The 16,011-nt window shown below is 35.8% G+C and overlaps 2 protein-coding genes across 5 annotated transcripts in view; both read right to left on the bottom strand.

The window, feature by feature from the left end:
• Window positions 1-16,011, bottom strand: part of DSC1 (desmocollin 1) — a 154,493-nt gene that overhangs the window by 75,226 nt on the left and 63,256 nt on the right. The gene's annotated exons all lie outside the window — the stretch shown is intronic.
• DSC2 (desmocollin 2) overlaps window positions 1-16,011 on the bottom strand; it is a 36,771-nt gene that overhangs the window by 9,597 nt on the left and 11,163 nt on the right. For 2 of the 3 annotated variants that reach the window (XM_043443826.1, XM_043443824.1), the window contains exons 4-11: window positions 15,176-15,295; window positions 13,629-13,784; window positions 12,493-12,637; window positions 11,112-11,278; window positions 6,787-6,921; window positions 6,010-6,195; window positions 4,033-4,283; window positions 3,538-3,671 (exon numbers count right to left, since the gene is read on the bottom strand). In XM_043443826.1, coding sequence (XP_043299761.1) covers window positions 3,538-3,671; window positions 4,033-4,283; window positions 6,010-6,195; window positions 6,787-6,921; window positions 11,112-11,278; window positions 12,493-12,637; window positions 13,629-13,784; window positions 15,176-15,295 — 1,294 coding nt within the window. The remainder of the gene's footprint in view (window positions 1-3,537; window positions 3,672-4,032; window positions 4,284-6,009; window positions 6,196-6,786; window positions 6,922-11,111; window positions 11,279-12,492; window positions 12,638-13,628; window positions 13,785-15,175; window positions 15,296-16,011) is intronic. The other variant, XM_043443825.1, reaches the window with a different exon arrangement.

Raw genomic sequence — 16,011 nt, 5'->3', positions numbered from 1 at the left:
GGAGCCACAGCCCATCAAGTTAAGAAACCGGTTCTGAACTGGGGGCCACAGAAAAGGACATGGTGGAAGCAACTACAAAATTGCTCAGGGGTAAAGTGGAAGAGAGGAAAAGTCTGAAGTTGAAGGCAAATTAATACCTCCTATTTAATATCCTGCAAATTAAAATTCCAGAATGAGCAAGGTTAATGCTTAAAGGAAAGCCAACAAAATCACTCATCAGAAGATTAACTCACTCTATGCAAGATAGCTTCAAATCATGAATATTTACTATCTTCAAAAACATAAAGTTAACTGTTTAAATAAGAATGCAAATGACAGTTGAAATGCCAGTAGAAATAATCTAATAATCATCTAATAGGGATTCTAGAAGAAAAGGATAAATAGAATGGGAGGGAAGCAATACTTAAAGAAATACTGGCTGAGAATATCCCAGAATTAAAGAAAAACATGGATTTTTTTTTTTTTTTTTAATGTTCTGATCTGACTGCAGTGCTGGGTGAATAAAGCTAAATTCTCAGCATAAACACTGAATTAAAACTATATATTGAATACAACCTAGGGAACTACAAAAGTTATCTGGATGTATTACCTACAAAAAGACAATAAATAGACAGCAAAATAAGCGAGAAATGCCAAAGGATGATGGAGTACCACTTGCAGGGTAATGAGGGAAAGAGAGTTAACTCAAAATTTTAAACTAAGTCAAATGACAAAATCAAACATAAGGACCATATTGAAATATTTTTCAGAACAATAAAACTGACAGGGTTTATCACCCACATCGCACCACTGAAAGAACTAGTAAAGCATGTAGTTCAGCAAGAAGAAAAGATAACTAGAAGAGAAGAAATGAGATACAAGAAACAAGGAAACTATCTCTCACTTTGGACAACTTAAAAAAAAAAAAAGACAGAAAGGTAGCAGGAATATATGCAAACATGTATTTTACCTGCCTGACAAACTTTTCTATTAGGACAGAATATTCTCTTCCTTCAGATTTTTCTGGTTCTCAAGCTACATAGTGTTTTCTTGCTCTCTCTGAAAATAAGGATTACAGGATGTCTTGAATATTTCTTTCGATTTGGGCCCAAACAGAGTTGAAAGTACATGTTTTACTGACTGAATCTGATTAATTGTAATGGCTTTAAAAATTGACCTCTACAGTGTTTGCTGTTCTACCACTGTAATAAATGCTTGAGTTTCCCTTTCATGAAATGTGTAGAGCTGTTCAATAAACTTTTTTTTGCACACTGTGATCAGCATTGGTATAGAATATTTCAACCAAAGATTTTAGACATCTAACTTGGTATTTCACAGCTCTGTTCTTCATGTGTTAGTAATAAATCATATTCTTTTATTTACTGGATTATATGCATGCAATGCTCACCTTCTAATATTAATATAATTCTATATGCGTGTGTACATGCTAAGTCACTTAAGTTGTGTCCAACGCTTTGAAACCCTATGGACTGTAGCTCCTCTGTCCCTGTGATTCTCCAGGCAAGAATGCTGGAGTGGATTGCCATGCCCTTCTCCAGGGGATTTTCCCAACCCAGGGATCAAACCCGCATCTCTTATGTCTCCTGCATTGGCAGGCAGGTTCTTTACCACTAGCGCCACTTGGGAAGTCCTAGTTCCCAATTCTATACGGGTAAATACCAATTTCAAAATTGTCCTGGAAAGTGGTCCACAATTTATGTGCATGACACTCTCCTGCTAAATGTTTTTACAAATCTGAAAGCACACTCCTCCTCCTCCCAACTACACAGAGGAGACACCTGGGTGAAACTGCCAGCTGAGGTTAGATCAAGAAGGGAAATTGAACTCAAAGCTTAAAAAAGACCTATGTTTAGGAGATGGGAAGGCAGTAAAACCAGAAAGTACAGAGATATGAGAGGAATGTGTGGTAAAGCTGAGACATTGAAGACTTGAGGGAGGATTTTTAAAAGAGGAAGCAAGTGCTGTATGTAGGGAAGCCGGAGAGAGGAATTTAGCATAAGCCCAGAGGTCAGTGCTCACAGAAGACAGCATTTCTCATATGGAAGCAGGTGGGGTGGGGAAGGTCCAAAGGGAAGGAGTTGATATAGATCTTTTAAAAAGGTAAAGAACAAAAACAAATAAAAAACATACTTTAGTACAATCTCAGTTCATATAAAAAAAAAAAATATGTCGAGTTACTTATCCCCGACCAGCTTCAAAAGAAATGAATGGAAAAGGCCCCATTACACATTTATTTTCGACCACAAAGATGATACAGTGCCTCTCATCTGAACGCCATGAAACATTTGCTCTCTCGCTTATTTTTATCTCCTCTGCAACAGAGGAAAATGTGGAATAAAAATCATATCCAAAATCTCTCATTCCAGACTAATTTTTATCTCGTCAATGAACAAACCATTTGCCAACTGCAATATAAAATGTAAAAATAATGGACTTGATATTCATATTATTTCTCTTTTCACTTGTCTTTGACCAAAAAACATGTCTTGACAAAGGGACAAAGGAAGCTGAGGTCTTTAAGGATAGTCTTTAATTGGATGAAGTTAAATTAACAATGATTTCAACTTTACCAAATCAATCAATGGATATGAGCCATTTCTCATTAATTTAGAAAAAGCTGAAGTACCTAAAACATCCTCCAAAGTCACTTCTAAAATCTTATTTTGCAAGCTACAGTATAATAATTTATGTTTACTGTAATTAACATTTATTTTACAGAGATACAAAGTTCAAATGTATGTTATGGTAAAAATTATATTTTATGTACTAAGAGGATCCCATTCCTGATCATTGTGCTCACATTCCAACTTTACAGGGCTCATAGAAAATGATTTTACATTTTACATGATTTTGTGGATTCACAGTATTTGTTTTTCTAATTTTATGGTATCAGTATACTAACCCCCAAGTATATTGTTAGTTTCCTGTAGAAAGATACAACGTTTTTAGGATTGTGTGTGCTAAGTAGCTTCAGTTATGTCTGACTCTTTGCACACCATGGACTATAGCCTGCCAGGCCCCTCTGTCCATGGGATTCTCCAGGCAAGATACTGGAGAGGGTTACCATGTCCTCCTCAAGGGGATCTTCCCGACCCGAGGACTGAACCAGAATCTCTTATGTCTCTGTCATTGGCAGGCGGGTTCTCTAATACTAGCACCACCGGGGAAGCCCTCTTAGGACTGTCTATGAGGAAATTAAGTATATTATCTCTCTAATGAATTTTCCTACTGAAGTATTTTTTAAGAGATATGAATAAATAAATTGAAGCTGATTTTACTAATTTTCTCAACTAAAATGAATGATTATTTAATTTTAATAAATTACAGTCGTATATTTTCCATGACTAAATTATTTTATACTTACATACAAAATTGAGGGTGCTACTGGAAAGCAAACTTGAGTTAATAAATAATAACAAACTCCTCAATACTTGTCATCTGGGGAGGAAAAAACTCTGAATATACATTGTTAATTTAAAAATGGAGGATGTACATGATTGAGAGTCTACATAGCTGGCTTAAACACAAAGTCCTTACCTTTGTCTGAGGCAATGATTGAAATATTATATACACCACTTCTGGCTTCTCTATCGAGTCTTTTCAAAATGGTGATTACTCCTGAGTTTTCATCCACATCGACCCACCCTTCTGGATCACTTGACTTCATATATCTGTGAAAAATGATGAGTTAAAATAACAAAACAGATCATAAGTCAAATAACAATCCTAATATCAAAATAAATTACACATTTTAAAAAGTGAAAGTCATTTCAGGCGTGTCTGACTCTTTGCGACCCCATGGACTATACAGTCCATGGACTTCTCCAGGCCAGAATACTGGAGTGGGTAGCCTTTCCCTTCTCCAGGGGATCTTCCAACCCAGGGATCAAATCCAGGTCTTCCACATTGCAGGTGGATTCTTTACCAGCTGAGCCACCTGGGAAGCCCAATGTACACAGAAACTTTTTTTTCCTTTTCTAAGGAAAAAAAACATGGTCAACTTGACATTCACTAAAATAGAATTACAAGTACCTTATGCCACTGCTACTTCTTGTTTCCGGGTCATATGCTTTATAGCCAATGTTCTTTGTTCCCACTGGTACATTTTCTTTCATTCGAACAGTTTGTACCTGAGGGTCACACTCAGGGCCCTCATCCTGATTTAGCACATTAACAGTGATTGTTGCTGTGTTCATGGTTGATCTTGAACTACCAGTATATGGAGCTTCATTAACTACACCAATTTGCAGGGTCACCTGCTGTTTTTCTTCATAATTCAGTGGCTACAAAAGCAAGCAGGTTGAAAATCAGATCAAGAGGCAGTATTTGGCCATGTGAACTAGTGTGTAACTAGTTAGCTTCAGAAATACGTACTAAGTGCTGCCTCAGGAAGAGTCATGAAAATACTAAACATATACCCACAGATGTGCTGATTCAGTATTTGGGTAGAACCAGCAAAAAAAACAGAAAAGAATCCTTCAATTGCAAATTTAACACAACATCACAGGTTCTAACAGCAATTTCAGATAGTATTTAATGAACTATTATTATTTGAAATATTACTTTTGGGACTTCACGCTCTAATCAACAGTAACTTACTATTCCATCAATTTGGGCATCCTCCTATCCTATCCTATCCTATCCTCCTGAGATAAATACAAATATTTGTACCTCGTTTAGGGTAGAAAAGGTGGGTCAAATTTTATAAGATGTTTTTAAGGTAAGAGACAAGAAAATAGAAAGATTATGGGCTTTGCACTTTCCTTTTCTACCTTTTTTTATCCCAATTACTCTTGAAAAAGTGGGTAGTACCAAGTTTAATGGAAGGTGTTAATTTTATGTTGCCTGATTCGTAGCTGTATTGAAAATGGGTGAAACCATTTCCCAGAAGACAGAATTTTTTTTCCTCTGTCTTTTAATTGGAGGAAAATTGCTTTACAATGTTGTGTTGGTTTCTGCACTGCAACTCGAATCAGTCATAACTATACATACATCCCCTCTCTCTTGAGCCTCCCTTCCCTCCCTCCACCCCACCCCTCAAGGTCATCACAGAGTATACCAGGCTGGGCTCCCTGTGATGTCAAAGATCTCACAGAGATAAATTTCCTTTCTATAATGCCAAGGATTAGGGCAGGGTTGGAGGAAGAAAGAAACAAGATTTAAGGGACAATCCCTTTGCTGTTTGAAGCAAATATTAACCCACAGACTGCAGCTAATTTTCATCACAGTAAGAAAAACCAATCATCATTTTTAATCCATTCTCTTTGTGAATGTAGAAAAGGGAAACCACAGAGACCCAGGATAGAATTATGTTCTAGTAAAAGAGGCAGCAGAACCATAGGCTTCTATGGTTTTGTCCAAAGCCAGAGCTCAGGTGACTTTATGGGTTAACTCTGCCACCTGAATTAGCAGTGATGTCTCCTGAGACAATTAGAGATTATTAGAAAGAGGTTTTGGAAGTATTTACATCTTTGAATGATTGAGGACTCCCGTTCTGAACCAGGAAGTTAAGAACCTAATGTACACTGTATTCAAAAGAACAGATCTATAAACAGCTTCCCTATGAGTCTGACCAAGAATAACTCATTATTTGGGAAATTCAGTAATGAAGGAGAAGCTCCTTGACACAGCGATAGAAAGAATGGACTAGGAAAGCCTGGCAGTGTCCCACAGGTGCCAAAGCTGTGCTAGCTTTTTAATTGTTAAGAGATACTGGTTAAAACAAAAAAAGGAAAAAAACCCAGAGATATTCGTTACAAAGTGGGTACTATATCATATTAATTGAACATACATATATATAATAATTCTAAACTATCATACCTTTACAAAATGTTCTCCAAAATGAGTACAATCATCCCACTATACACATGAAGAACACAGTATTTACATTTACTTAACTGTCTATTTTAGATCTATATTTACTAGAATTCCTTTATTTTCATTAAGCTCTAGTATACTAATCTATCATATTATAAGCTGCCAATAACTAATTTGCTGATTTATTCTTACCTTAACCACACACAGAACTCCTTCATTGGTTTCGGAATCTGTTACAATTTTAAAATTTCCATCTTCATTACCCTTTAAAATGGTATAATTAGCCCTCCAATTAGCAGTATTGATTAAATCCTTATCCTGAACGGCAACACGTAAGATTTCCACATCAATTCTATTCTCTTCCACGGATGCCACATACTAAAATAACAAAAAATGACAAAAGAAGTTTTAATTAGTAATTCTCACAAAAGCAGAACATCATGTAAAGTAAGCCTGGTTCTTCTAATTTCCAAAAATTATGTTTAAGAAGTAAAAGTGAAAGTTGCTCAGTCGTGTCCGACTCTTTGCGACCCCATGGACTATATATACAGTCCTGGCCTGGAATTCTCCAGACCAGAATACTTGGTGTGGGTAGCCTTATCCCTTCTCCAGGGGATCTTCCCAACCCACGGATCGAACCCAGGCCTCCCACATTGCAAGCAGATTCTTTACCAGCTGAGCCACAAGGAAAGCCCAAGAATACTGGAGTGGGTAGCCCATCCCTTCTCCAGGGGATCTTCCTGACCCAGGAATCAAACCAGGGTCTCCTGCATTGCAGGTGGATTGTTTACCAACTGAGCTATCAGGGAAGCCCAAAACTATGTTTACATGATTTTAAACCCCAAGTCCAAACTACTAACATATGGCTGGGAATACTTCCCTTGAAATCATGGGGCATGAAGGGAGATGTGCATATTTAGCAGTTAACTCTGCCTTTTACATTTTCTTATATTAAAATCACACACTTACAGAAGAACGGGTGAATGTTGGCAAGTTGTCATTCACATCTTCAATATTAATGATGCAAGCTGCAGTTGTCTGCAAACCAAAATACTGACCATCCATGTCCTGTACTTTAATTTTCAGCTGGTATTTATCAATTAGCTGAAAAGAAAGTAAGAATTTAATTACTGAGTGAAAGCAACTTTATAAATGAAATCATAACTTATTCTATAATTTTCCTTGAATTGAAAATTTAAGAAGTACACTATTAGACTTTATATTATCACATACTGGCAGAGGAATAATTTCTTCGTACTAATTTTCAATTAATTTATGAAAATATAGTAGTTTCTCAAATTTAAAGTGCTACTCATAGAGTCAACTTGGTTTTTGTATTATTTAACAGAAAGAAAAAATATTGTCATAACATACTTAAAATTGCCTTGTAATTAATCAAAATCTTTATCTCCTATTCAAAGTACATTCTTACATTCAAAAATACATTAACAGTGACTCTATACCAGTGTTATAATAAAGCAATAACATATGCTCTTGTAAAAGTGGTGGATTTTAAACATTTACTTGACATTAAAAGATTAAATTAGTATGAGAAGAAAGTTCTGGAGCTTTGTAAACTTTTTTTTTCTCTTCATGGAAAATAGTGTCTGTTTTTTAAGGATTTTCTATTCTTCAGAGATTGCAGACTTATCACTAGTTTAAGAAAGTGTGTTTCCCCTCATAACAGTCTGATCTGTCACAAGTATTGAGATATGGAAGGATTAACAGCAACTCTAATAATAACGCCACCTAGACTGAACATTAGGAAGCTTGAGTTCTATTCCCAACTTCAAAAATAGCAAATGTAATCTTGGGCAGTTGGAAAAGTCTTTTTCCTTAGTTTTCCTCTTCTATAAAATGATGATAATAACACCTCTGCTAAGTAATTGACCTTTTATCATAAGACAAAAAATATATAAAATACTTCCTAGCCTTCCACCTAGAATAGTTGCCCTTCTCTTAAAAAACCAAATTGAACCGGGGTCTCCTGCATTGCAGGCAGATTCTTTACCAACTGAGCTATCAGGGAAGTCCTTTCCTCCCCTTAGACTTCTTAAACTTTCTAGTCCTCATGCACTGGACTCAATATTACCTAAAATAAAACTATTAATACTCATTTCTCTCAATGGCTATACTTTTTACACTCCTGATTTTTCCTGATTTACTCCTCTCTCATAATCAATCACATATGTAGAGCTGAAACAATTAATGGTCTTATTTTATTCAAAAATTTTAAAAGCTCAGACTAGTATACTTCTAGGAGGAAATATGCATTTTTGCATACAAATATGCATATTTGTAGCAAACTATGACTTATTGGGAATGATCAATTAGCAGATAACACAAAGACAGAAATAAAGGTTGGGACTTAAATATCAACCTATGATTATCTTCAGATGGAAGAAAAATTCTGATGCTTAAAGAGATTAAAGCGTGGAAGGCCAACAGAAAAAAAATCAGAAACCTGGGATCAGAAAGTGAGTGCAGAGCTTTCTTGGGTAAAAGAACTCCAAGACTCCTTCATTAGTCAAATGTTCTCAAGTGTTTTATCAGAAGAATCTATTTAAGACTCGATAAAAGAAAACTTGGTTTATAACCTGCTCTTCCTGAGCATACAAATTCCATGAAGAATCTCTATAATCTGTAGACCTGTGACAGCAATCCATTCATTTAGCAAATGATACCCCATTCTTTACTGGCATGTCTTGCATGCACGCTTGCTCAGTCGCTTCAGTCGTGTCTGACTCTTTGTGACCCTAGGGACCATAGCCCACCAGGCTCCTCTGTCCATGGGATTCTCCTGGCAAGAACTCTGGAGTGGGTTGCCAGTTCCTACTCCAGGCAATCTTCCTGACCCAGGGATTGAACGCACTCTGCATTACAGGTGGATTCTTCACCCGAGCCACCCAGGAAGCCCTTCACTGGCACGGACTTATTTTAAGAATATATAAATTATAAGTAACAAAATTGAATTTAAAAATAGAAATTTTATTTAGGAATATCCTTGTAAATGCAGTAAAAATGATTAATTTTAACCACTGTTATTAAATCTCAACCTTCAGTCCACGTGAAGAAATGGGAGGTATGTATAAAGCCCTTCTGCATAATACAATATGATGTTCTTCCAACCAAAAGTACTTTCAGGATTGTTTGATTTAGAAGCTAAACTGTTTTTACATAAAAGACACCTAAGGTTATTCAGTTTGGTATTTGGAAGACATTTTGGCATACATAAGGCAAATCTGTCACTTAAAGAAAAGGCTACCTGATGCAAATGATCGATTGGAGCTTTCAAGCAAAAATAAGGATTCTAGAAAACTTTTATGAACTATTGTGGTATTAATGGAGATGAGTAGGGGATTGTTTTAATATTCTTTAATTAAATGTGTCAATATTTGGGGGATCTGCATAACTCAGTGAACCAGTATTTCCCATATGACTAATGCATGATGTTACAAAACCACACATGGTAAATAAACTAGTCGCTTATAGTACAAGACAATGGATTTTGATATGACAAAGTATGAAAGTTCACAGACAAGGCTTCTTAAGAGTGCACACTGCAAAACGCTTTTATCAAACTACCACCTGTCAAGCTTTGGTGTAGTATATCAAAGAAGACTATCCACAATATCTGGAATTACTATTAAAATACTCCTCTCTATTCTAACTTCAGGTCATCTTGGATTTTCTTTATATACCTTGACTAAAACTATGTAACAGACTGAACACAGGAGATATGAAATCTAATCACTCTTACATTAAGTCAGGTATTAATCAGATTTGGAAAATGTATAATAATGCTAATCCTCATTAAATTGTTTGTTTTGGAACTGTGGTTATTTTTATAAAAATATTGTTTATATTAACATATAATACCTTAAATGGTTAAGTAAATATATATTTTTTAACTTCTATCAGTTTTAAACATTTTTGGATTAAACAGTGATAAATATAACCCACATAAACAAAAGCCTGGAATTTTCAATAAAATCTAAGACTATAAAGGGCTCCTGAGACCAGAAGACTTGCAGACCACTTCCCTAATCCATGGGAGAGGAAATGAATTAATATGAGTTTTAGGAATCAAAGGGAAAACCTGACAAATACATATTACTATATTTTAAAATTAAAGATTATAAAAGTAGGAAGTAGGTCAGATAAGCTACTATAAGAATTCAGATAAATAAATGCTAACTGTTGAGTAACAGTTGAATAACAAAATGAATAATTACTAAACTAGGATAGCTGCAGGGACAATGGATAGATATGAATGTAAGATCATTGTGGAGTTAATATCAACTTGCTTTGGAAAGTAATTTGACTTGCAAGAGGACACATCAAATACAATTTTGAGAACAAAAAGTGAAAAGAAAGTGAAGTCGTGTCCGACTCTGCAACCCCATGGAGTGTAGCCTACACCCTTCTCCGTTCATAGGATTTTCCAGGCAAGAGTACTGGAGTGGGTTGCCATTTCCTTCTCCACTTGAGAACATAAAGCCAAGGTGAAAATAGAAAAATCATTAAAGGAAAAGAATACTCTAATATCATTTTAACTAAAAGCATGGGAAAGAGAACATGTTCAGAAGGAAAGAAGAATTCTAGATGCACTGCATCTTAGGTAGCTGTGAAATGTTCAAATAAGGATTCCTGTCAGTCAACTGAAAATATTGAATCAGAGATCAGCAAGAGAAAAACTTTCATTTAATCTATGTAAGGGGAAAATGTAGATGAGATTGTTAATGAAGTTACACAGATAGAAAGAGAAGCACTGTTATATGTAGATAAGAAAATTCCACAAATTCCAAGTTTTACTTTACAATTACATTTCTTGTTTTTTTCCAATTATAAATATGTTTATATTAGGAAATTTGATTTTATAAATCATATAATCCAGGAGAGAATGAATTAGCAGTTCAAAATCAGCATGCTGCAAGGTTAACGACCTCCACCAACCTACCTAAAATAATTTTTGTTAGATTCACAATATGCTTTTCAAAAGCTTATCTGCAGATAACATACAGAGAAACATAGGTACTACCAAAAGAGCCGACTCATTAGAAAAGACCCTGATGCTGAGAAAGATTGAGGGCAGGAGGAGAAGGGGTCGACAGAGGATGAGACGGTTGGATGGCATCACTGACTCAATGGACATGAGTCTGAGCAAGCTCCAGGAGGTGATGAACAGGGAAGCCTGGCATTGGCATGCTGCAGTCCATGGGATCGCAAAGAGTCAGACACGGCTAAGTGACTGAACAACAACAAATCAGGTTTTATTTGTTAGCATTTGTTACCTCTCTGTCTAGCTGAGATGACGATGTGGTGATCACGCCTGTGGTTGGATGCATAGAAAAGAGGGTGGGTGATGCTGGAAACTGCTCGATGATGGAGTACCTTAGACGCGTGTGCAGGGTGTCAGGCTCATCTTTGTCTGTTGCACAAACCTGTCCCACGGTAGTACCTACATACACAAAAATCCTCTTTAATTTCCAAAACCTTTACAGTTCCAACTTTCCCTTTGACTCCTCTCTATCTATCACAAAAAAGTTTTGCACGACGAATAACAGGAATAAAACGTTTGTACATTTTCAGGATCCCATATAAAGTATCACTTCCTTTCAAATATCCCAATATTCCAAAATTTTGAAATTTGGTGACCATATCCATATTTACTATGTTTATTGTATAATTTTATAAATGTTGATAATATCCCCCCATGGCCTTTGTATTTCTTAACTAAAGAATTCCAATTATTCTTTAAGATTTTTCTATTTATAAGCCTGCACTTAAATTGATCATATGGGTCAGTTTGCTCTGAAAATTCTTAGCTTACTTAGATCTTTCTAGAGGATAACTAAAAATCTAATTCTAACTCCTAGTTGAAATGGTCCATTTTTCAAGAGATTGAGAAAATAAATTATTCTCTAAGACCTTTATAACAATGCCCAGAATGCATGTGTGTGTGCGTGCTAAGTCACATCAGTCGTGTACAACTCTTTGCGACCCTATGGGCTGTAGCCCACCAGGCTCCTCTGTCCACGGGATTCTCTAGGCAAGAATACTGGAGTGGGTTGACATGCCCTTCTCCAGGGGATCTTCCTGATTCAGGGATTGAACCCACATATCTTACATCTCCTGCCTTGGTAGGCAGGTTCTTTACCACTAGGGTCACCTGAGAAGCCCAATGATGTCCAGAATACAGTCTATCCTTTAATCACTACAGAACATCAGCAGATCTCTTCAAGGCTAAGACTTCCACTGCTCAAGAACTTCTTTTCCGAAAAGAATATTCTAAACATATTCTTGGAATATTTAGAAAACATGGTCTCTTAAAAGTATTTCTTTTATCTCACACAGAAAGGCAAAATAACATTGAGTAACTCCTATTTTTCAGGCACTATGCTTGGCATTCAAGGCATACTGCGCTTCATTTAACCTTGTATGTTAGCATCTCATGTTACAGATGGAGAAACCAAGTTTGCCAAGATTAGGAAACTTGCCCAAGGTCACAGCACACAGCTAGCAAAAGGCAGAGTAAAATGCCTCCCTCAGCCAGCTGTCTGGCAAGTCCCTTGCTCTCGGCAGCAGACTGTGCTACCTCCCAGTGGCCAGGATGAAAGTCAACTAGTGAACTGCAACACTATGCTGCCGTACATTGCCCAGGTGGCGACTCACCAATTTTGCAGTTTTCAAAAACTTTAAAAACGTAACTTGTTTCTGTAAAAATTGGGTAGTTATCATTTTCATCCTCAATTCTGATGACCAGGGTCAATGGATATTCTGGAGTATATCCATCCGGAGTTGTTGCAAAGGCAACTAGCTGTGAAGAGAGTAACATTGAAAAAAAAAAGCGAAAATAAAATATGGTTCAAACTTGCTTATGCTTTGCCTTTCAACTGGAGACTGTTGAGCATCACAGTTTGGGTTTTACCATTTGATACTACTTTTGAATGTGAGCATAATCTTAATGCCACAAGAGATGGCTAATTTCATTGTGTACTATGGCATTTTATATTATATCTAATATAATAACATAGACAAATTTGGTTTCCTCATCATTGCTGTATTGTTGTTCATGAATGTAACAGTTTTTATTATTATTTTCTTGAAAGGGTCCTGAGAACTATTTTGTTTTGCTTGCAAGTTTCAAGTGCAAGTGTTTTAAATACAATTTTCTGGATCTTTTATAACTGAATTCTTAGGATTCCAAACTCCCCAGGTGCAGTCAACTGAGATATTATTTTATTTTCTAATTAGAATTTTAGTCATATTGATGGCTATATTTAGATAACTGTCTTCATAAGAATTTTTTAATTTAAAACGGAGTCAGAAATGGACCAAGTGAATGGCCATAAATTGTGTCTAGAATGCAATTTATTCTTTTGATTATACAATATGAATTTAAATTCCATTTTATCTCCTCCTTACTTGCTCACAAATTAATTTTCTCTCATTGCAAAGGCTCTGAGGCTTAACTTCTGAACTTGACTTATCTCCTACGGCATCACTCTCAGTACAATAAAGAGGTTCACAGATCTTTTCCACCAAATAAATAATTACCTTAAAAGTGGTACTCTTTTTCTTTTGAAAATAGAAATAGTAAAACTGTAATTCCCAGAACAATCTAATAAAATTGAAGGCTATTTATTTTATAAAATTCTTTTTGCTTCCAGGCAACTATCAGCTCTGTACAACACTATCAGAGCACAGATGAAAAACTCAGGAAACAGAAAGAGTAATTGAATTGAGGAAGAGAAGCGAAATAGCCAAGCTTAATTTTACTAATACAATATGTAAACATTAGACTTTACCTCAAACGATGGATACGTTTCACGATCTATAGAACGAGTACAAAACAGGTTTCCAGTATCTCTCTCTACATAAAATAAATTGCGAGGTTCTTTGTCAACTCCAGGCCCACTTATGGAATAGTAAATAGTGTAGTTTTGGGCTGTATCAGATTGAATCTAGAAAGTAGACAGTATATACATAAAAGGCAAATTTGTATTTGAGCAAAACTCTCATCTACACATTTTGCAATCACATTGACATTTTTATTACAATAAGTAATTACCCTCTTTAACTTACTATTATGTATGAATAAAAGACAGCAATAGAATAAGGAAGCCTAATAATTGAGAAATTCAAGAGTAAGGCATGAGGAAAATAACGAAGTTAGTTTTCCAGGATAACTAACGAATACTTTCAAAGGCTACATGTACTTACATGGATCAAGCATTTTGGACTTTTCTTGTCTTAGAAAACAAAGTATTCTGAGTATGAAAAGTTATCTTTTTGTCAATTTTTTTAACATCTGAAGTTTTATTATATATAACAATATTTGAGACACTGAATTTAAAGTATACTGTCTGCAGGGCAAACATTTGGAAAGTGGTTTCCTTAATTAGTTTTTATTTCTCAGCATTGTCTTTATCATAGGGGTTCAACAGGAGAATGAAAAAGAGTGAAAATGGAAATGACAGAATATCCTGGTGAATGTGCTACTTTGATATTTGATTCAAAAGGAAAATTTTCTCTGGGATTTCCCCAGCAGTCCAAAGATTAAGACTTTGCCTTCCAATGCAGGGGGCACATGTTTGATCCCTGGTCAGGGAACTAAGATCCTACATCAAAAAGAATTTTTTCCAAAGTGTTTTCATCCTCTTAAGTAGGATCTTTGACTACCTATCAGGATGACTCACAATTATTTTCAAAAAAAATTTTTCTCAACTTTAAAATGCTCTTCTCTCAGTTGCACTGAATTTATTGGTGGGCTCTAAACAATGTTTCTCTCTCACCAATTCAAGAATTGGTGGGAAAGAAACCTAAGAGATAGACTGAATGGTAGTGACCACTGATAGTGGAGAAAAGCACAAAACTTGCTGAGGTTTCCACTGAAAGTTAAAAGAGAGAGAGAATATGTGGACCCAGTGCAATTTAAATAGTGAACTTGGAAAGAAACCATGGAAAGGTGTACCATCTTTCCCTTTCATGGCATTTGATTTTTTATCGACAATTTCATCTTTTATTATGGAAGATGTTTGGGGGTTTTCTAGACTACGTCCAGGCTCTGAGATACACTTGATGATATGAAAATCCATTGAAGAAGCATGTGTTTGAGAGTGCTAGATGGGCTTTACCGTTTTATAAATGGCTTTTGAATGACTACAACTGCAAAAAAGTATATACAGGTATAGAGAGATATATTTATACCATATATTAAGCATATGATAGACACACTCATTCACTCATATATTCATACATACACATTTTTAAAAATAATTGCAAACTCATTGTCCATATTTTTAAAAAAGATGGAAGCCATAGACTGTCACAGTGAAAAGAAAGTAAATTGTACCTGTTGAAGAAAAAGTGGGAATGGACCCAAGGAATTCTCAGGCACTGAGCAAGGAATAGGAGCCCATCTTCTTTTGGCACGTCTCAAAACTTTCTCCTGAGAATGCCTTTTCTTTAGTACCTCAATTTAGAAAACAACGACAAAAAACAATAAAGTCAATTACTACTTTATTTTAAACTTGAAAACTGATACATCTTTCTTCTCTCGTTCTCACGAGGATTAGCTGGGGAGGCGTAGGACCATGGTAGTGCTTGAAAACCAAACGAAATGTCAATACCATTAAAAAAAAATGAAGAAAACCCTGCCCTAACTGTTATCTCAGCAATCCTCTTGAGAAAATAACTTGGTGGGAACATGGAAGAGAGAGAGAGAAGGAATCGGAAGCCTAGAAGCAAAACTGGAAAAAAAAATTACTGTTGCCACATTGCCATGCAAAAACACAGGAGGAGAGATATGCAAAGAATGTTAAGTGGATAGGTGCCCTTCTAAATTCAGCATAAGCATCTTGCACTCACCAGCAACTAGGAAGAGCCAGGGGGCCAACAGAGAGATCTGTGTCAGAAGGAGGAGAGAAACATGGTGACAACTCTCAAACGGCTGTCATGAGTAATGGCCAGGGGTTGAACAGAAGTCATTTTGATCTTGAGTATCACAAAGTCAAATGTGTGCATGAGATCCAAATCGTACCCTAAAATAGTCCTCCATTTTCTAACAGTAAAAATTATGCTAAGATACATGAAACCCTAGTACCGCTGCCTGAATAGGACATCACAGTAAGTCATTAACATGTCCTACGAGTTCCTGAATCTTTAAAAACTACATACTCCAAATTACAT

This window comes from Cervus canadensis, chromosome 23 (assembly GCF_019320065.1).
Source record: "Cervus canadensis isolate Bull #8, Minnesota chromosome 23, ASM1932006v1, whole genome shotgun sequence".
Classification (NCBI taxonomy): Eukaryota; Metazoa; Chordata; class Mammalia; order Artiodactyla; family Cervidae; genus Cervus; species Cervus canadensis.
Note: the sequence above shows the minus strand (reverse complement) of the source record. Positions and strands in the feature narration are given on the sequence as shown.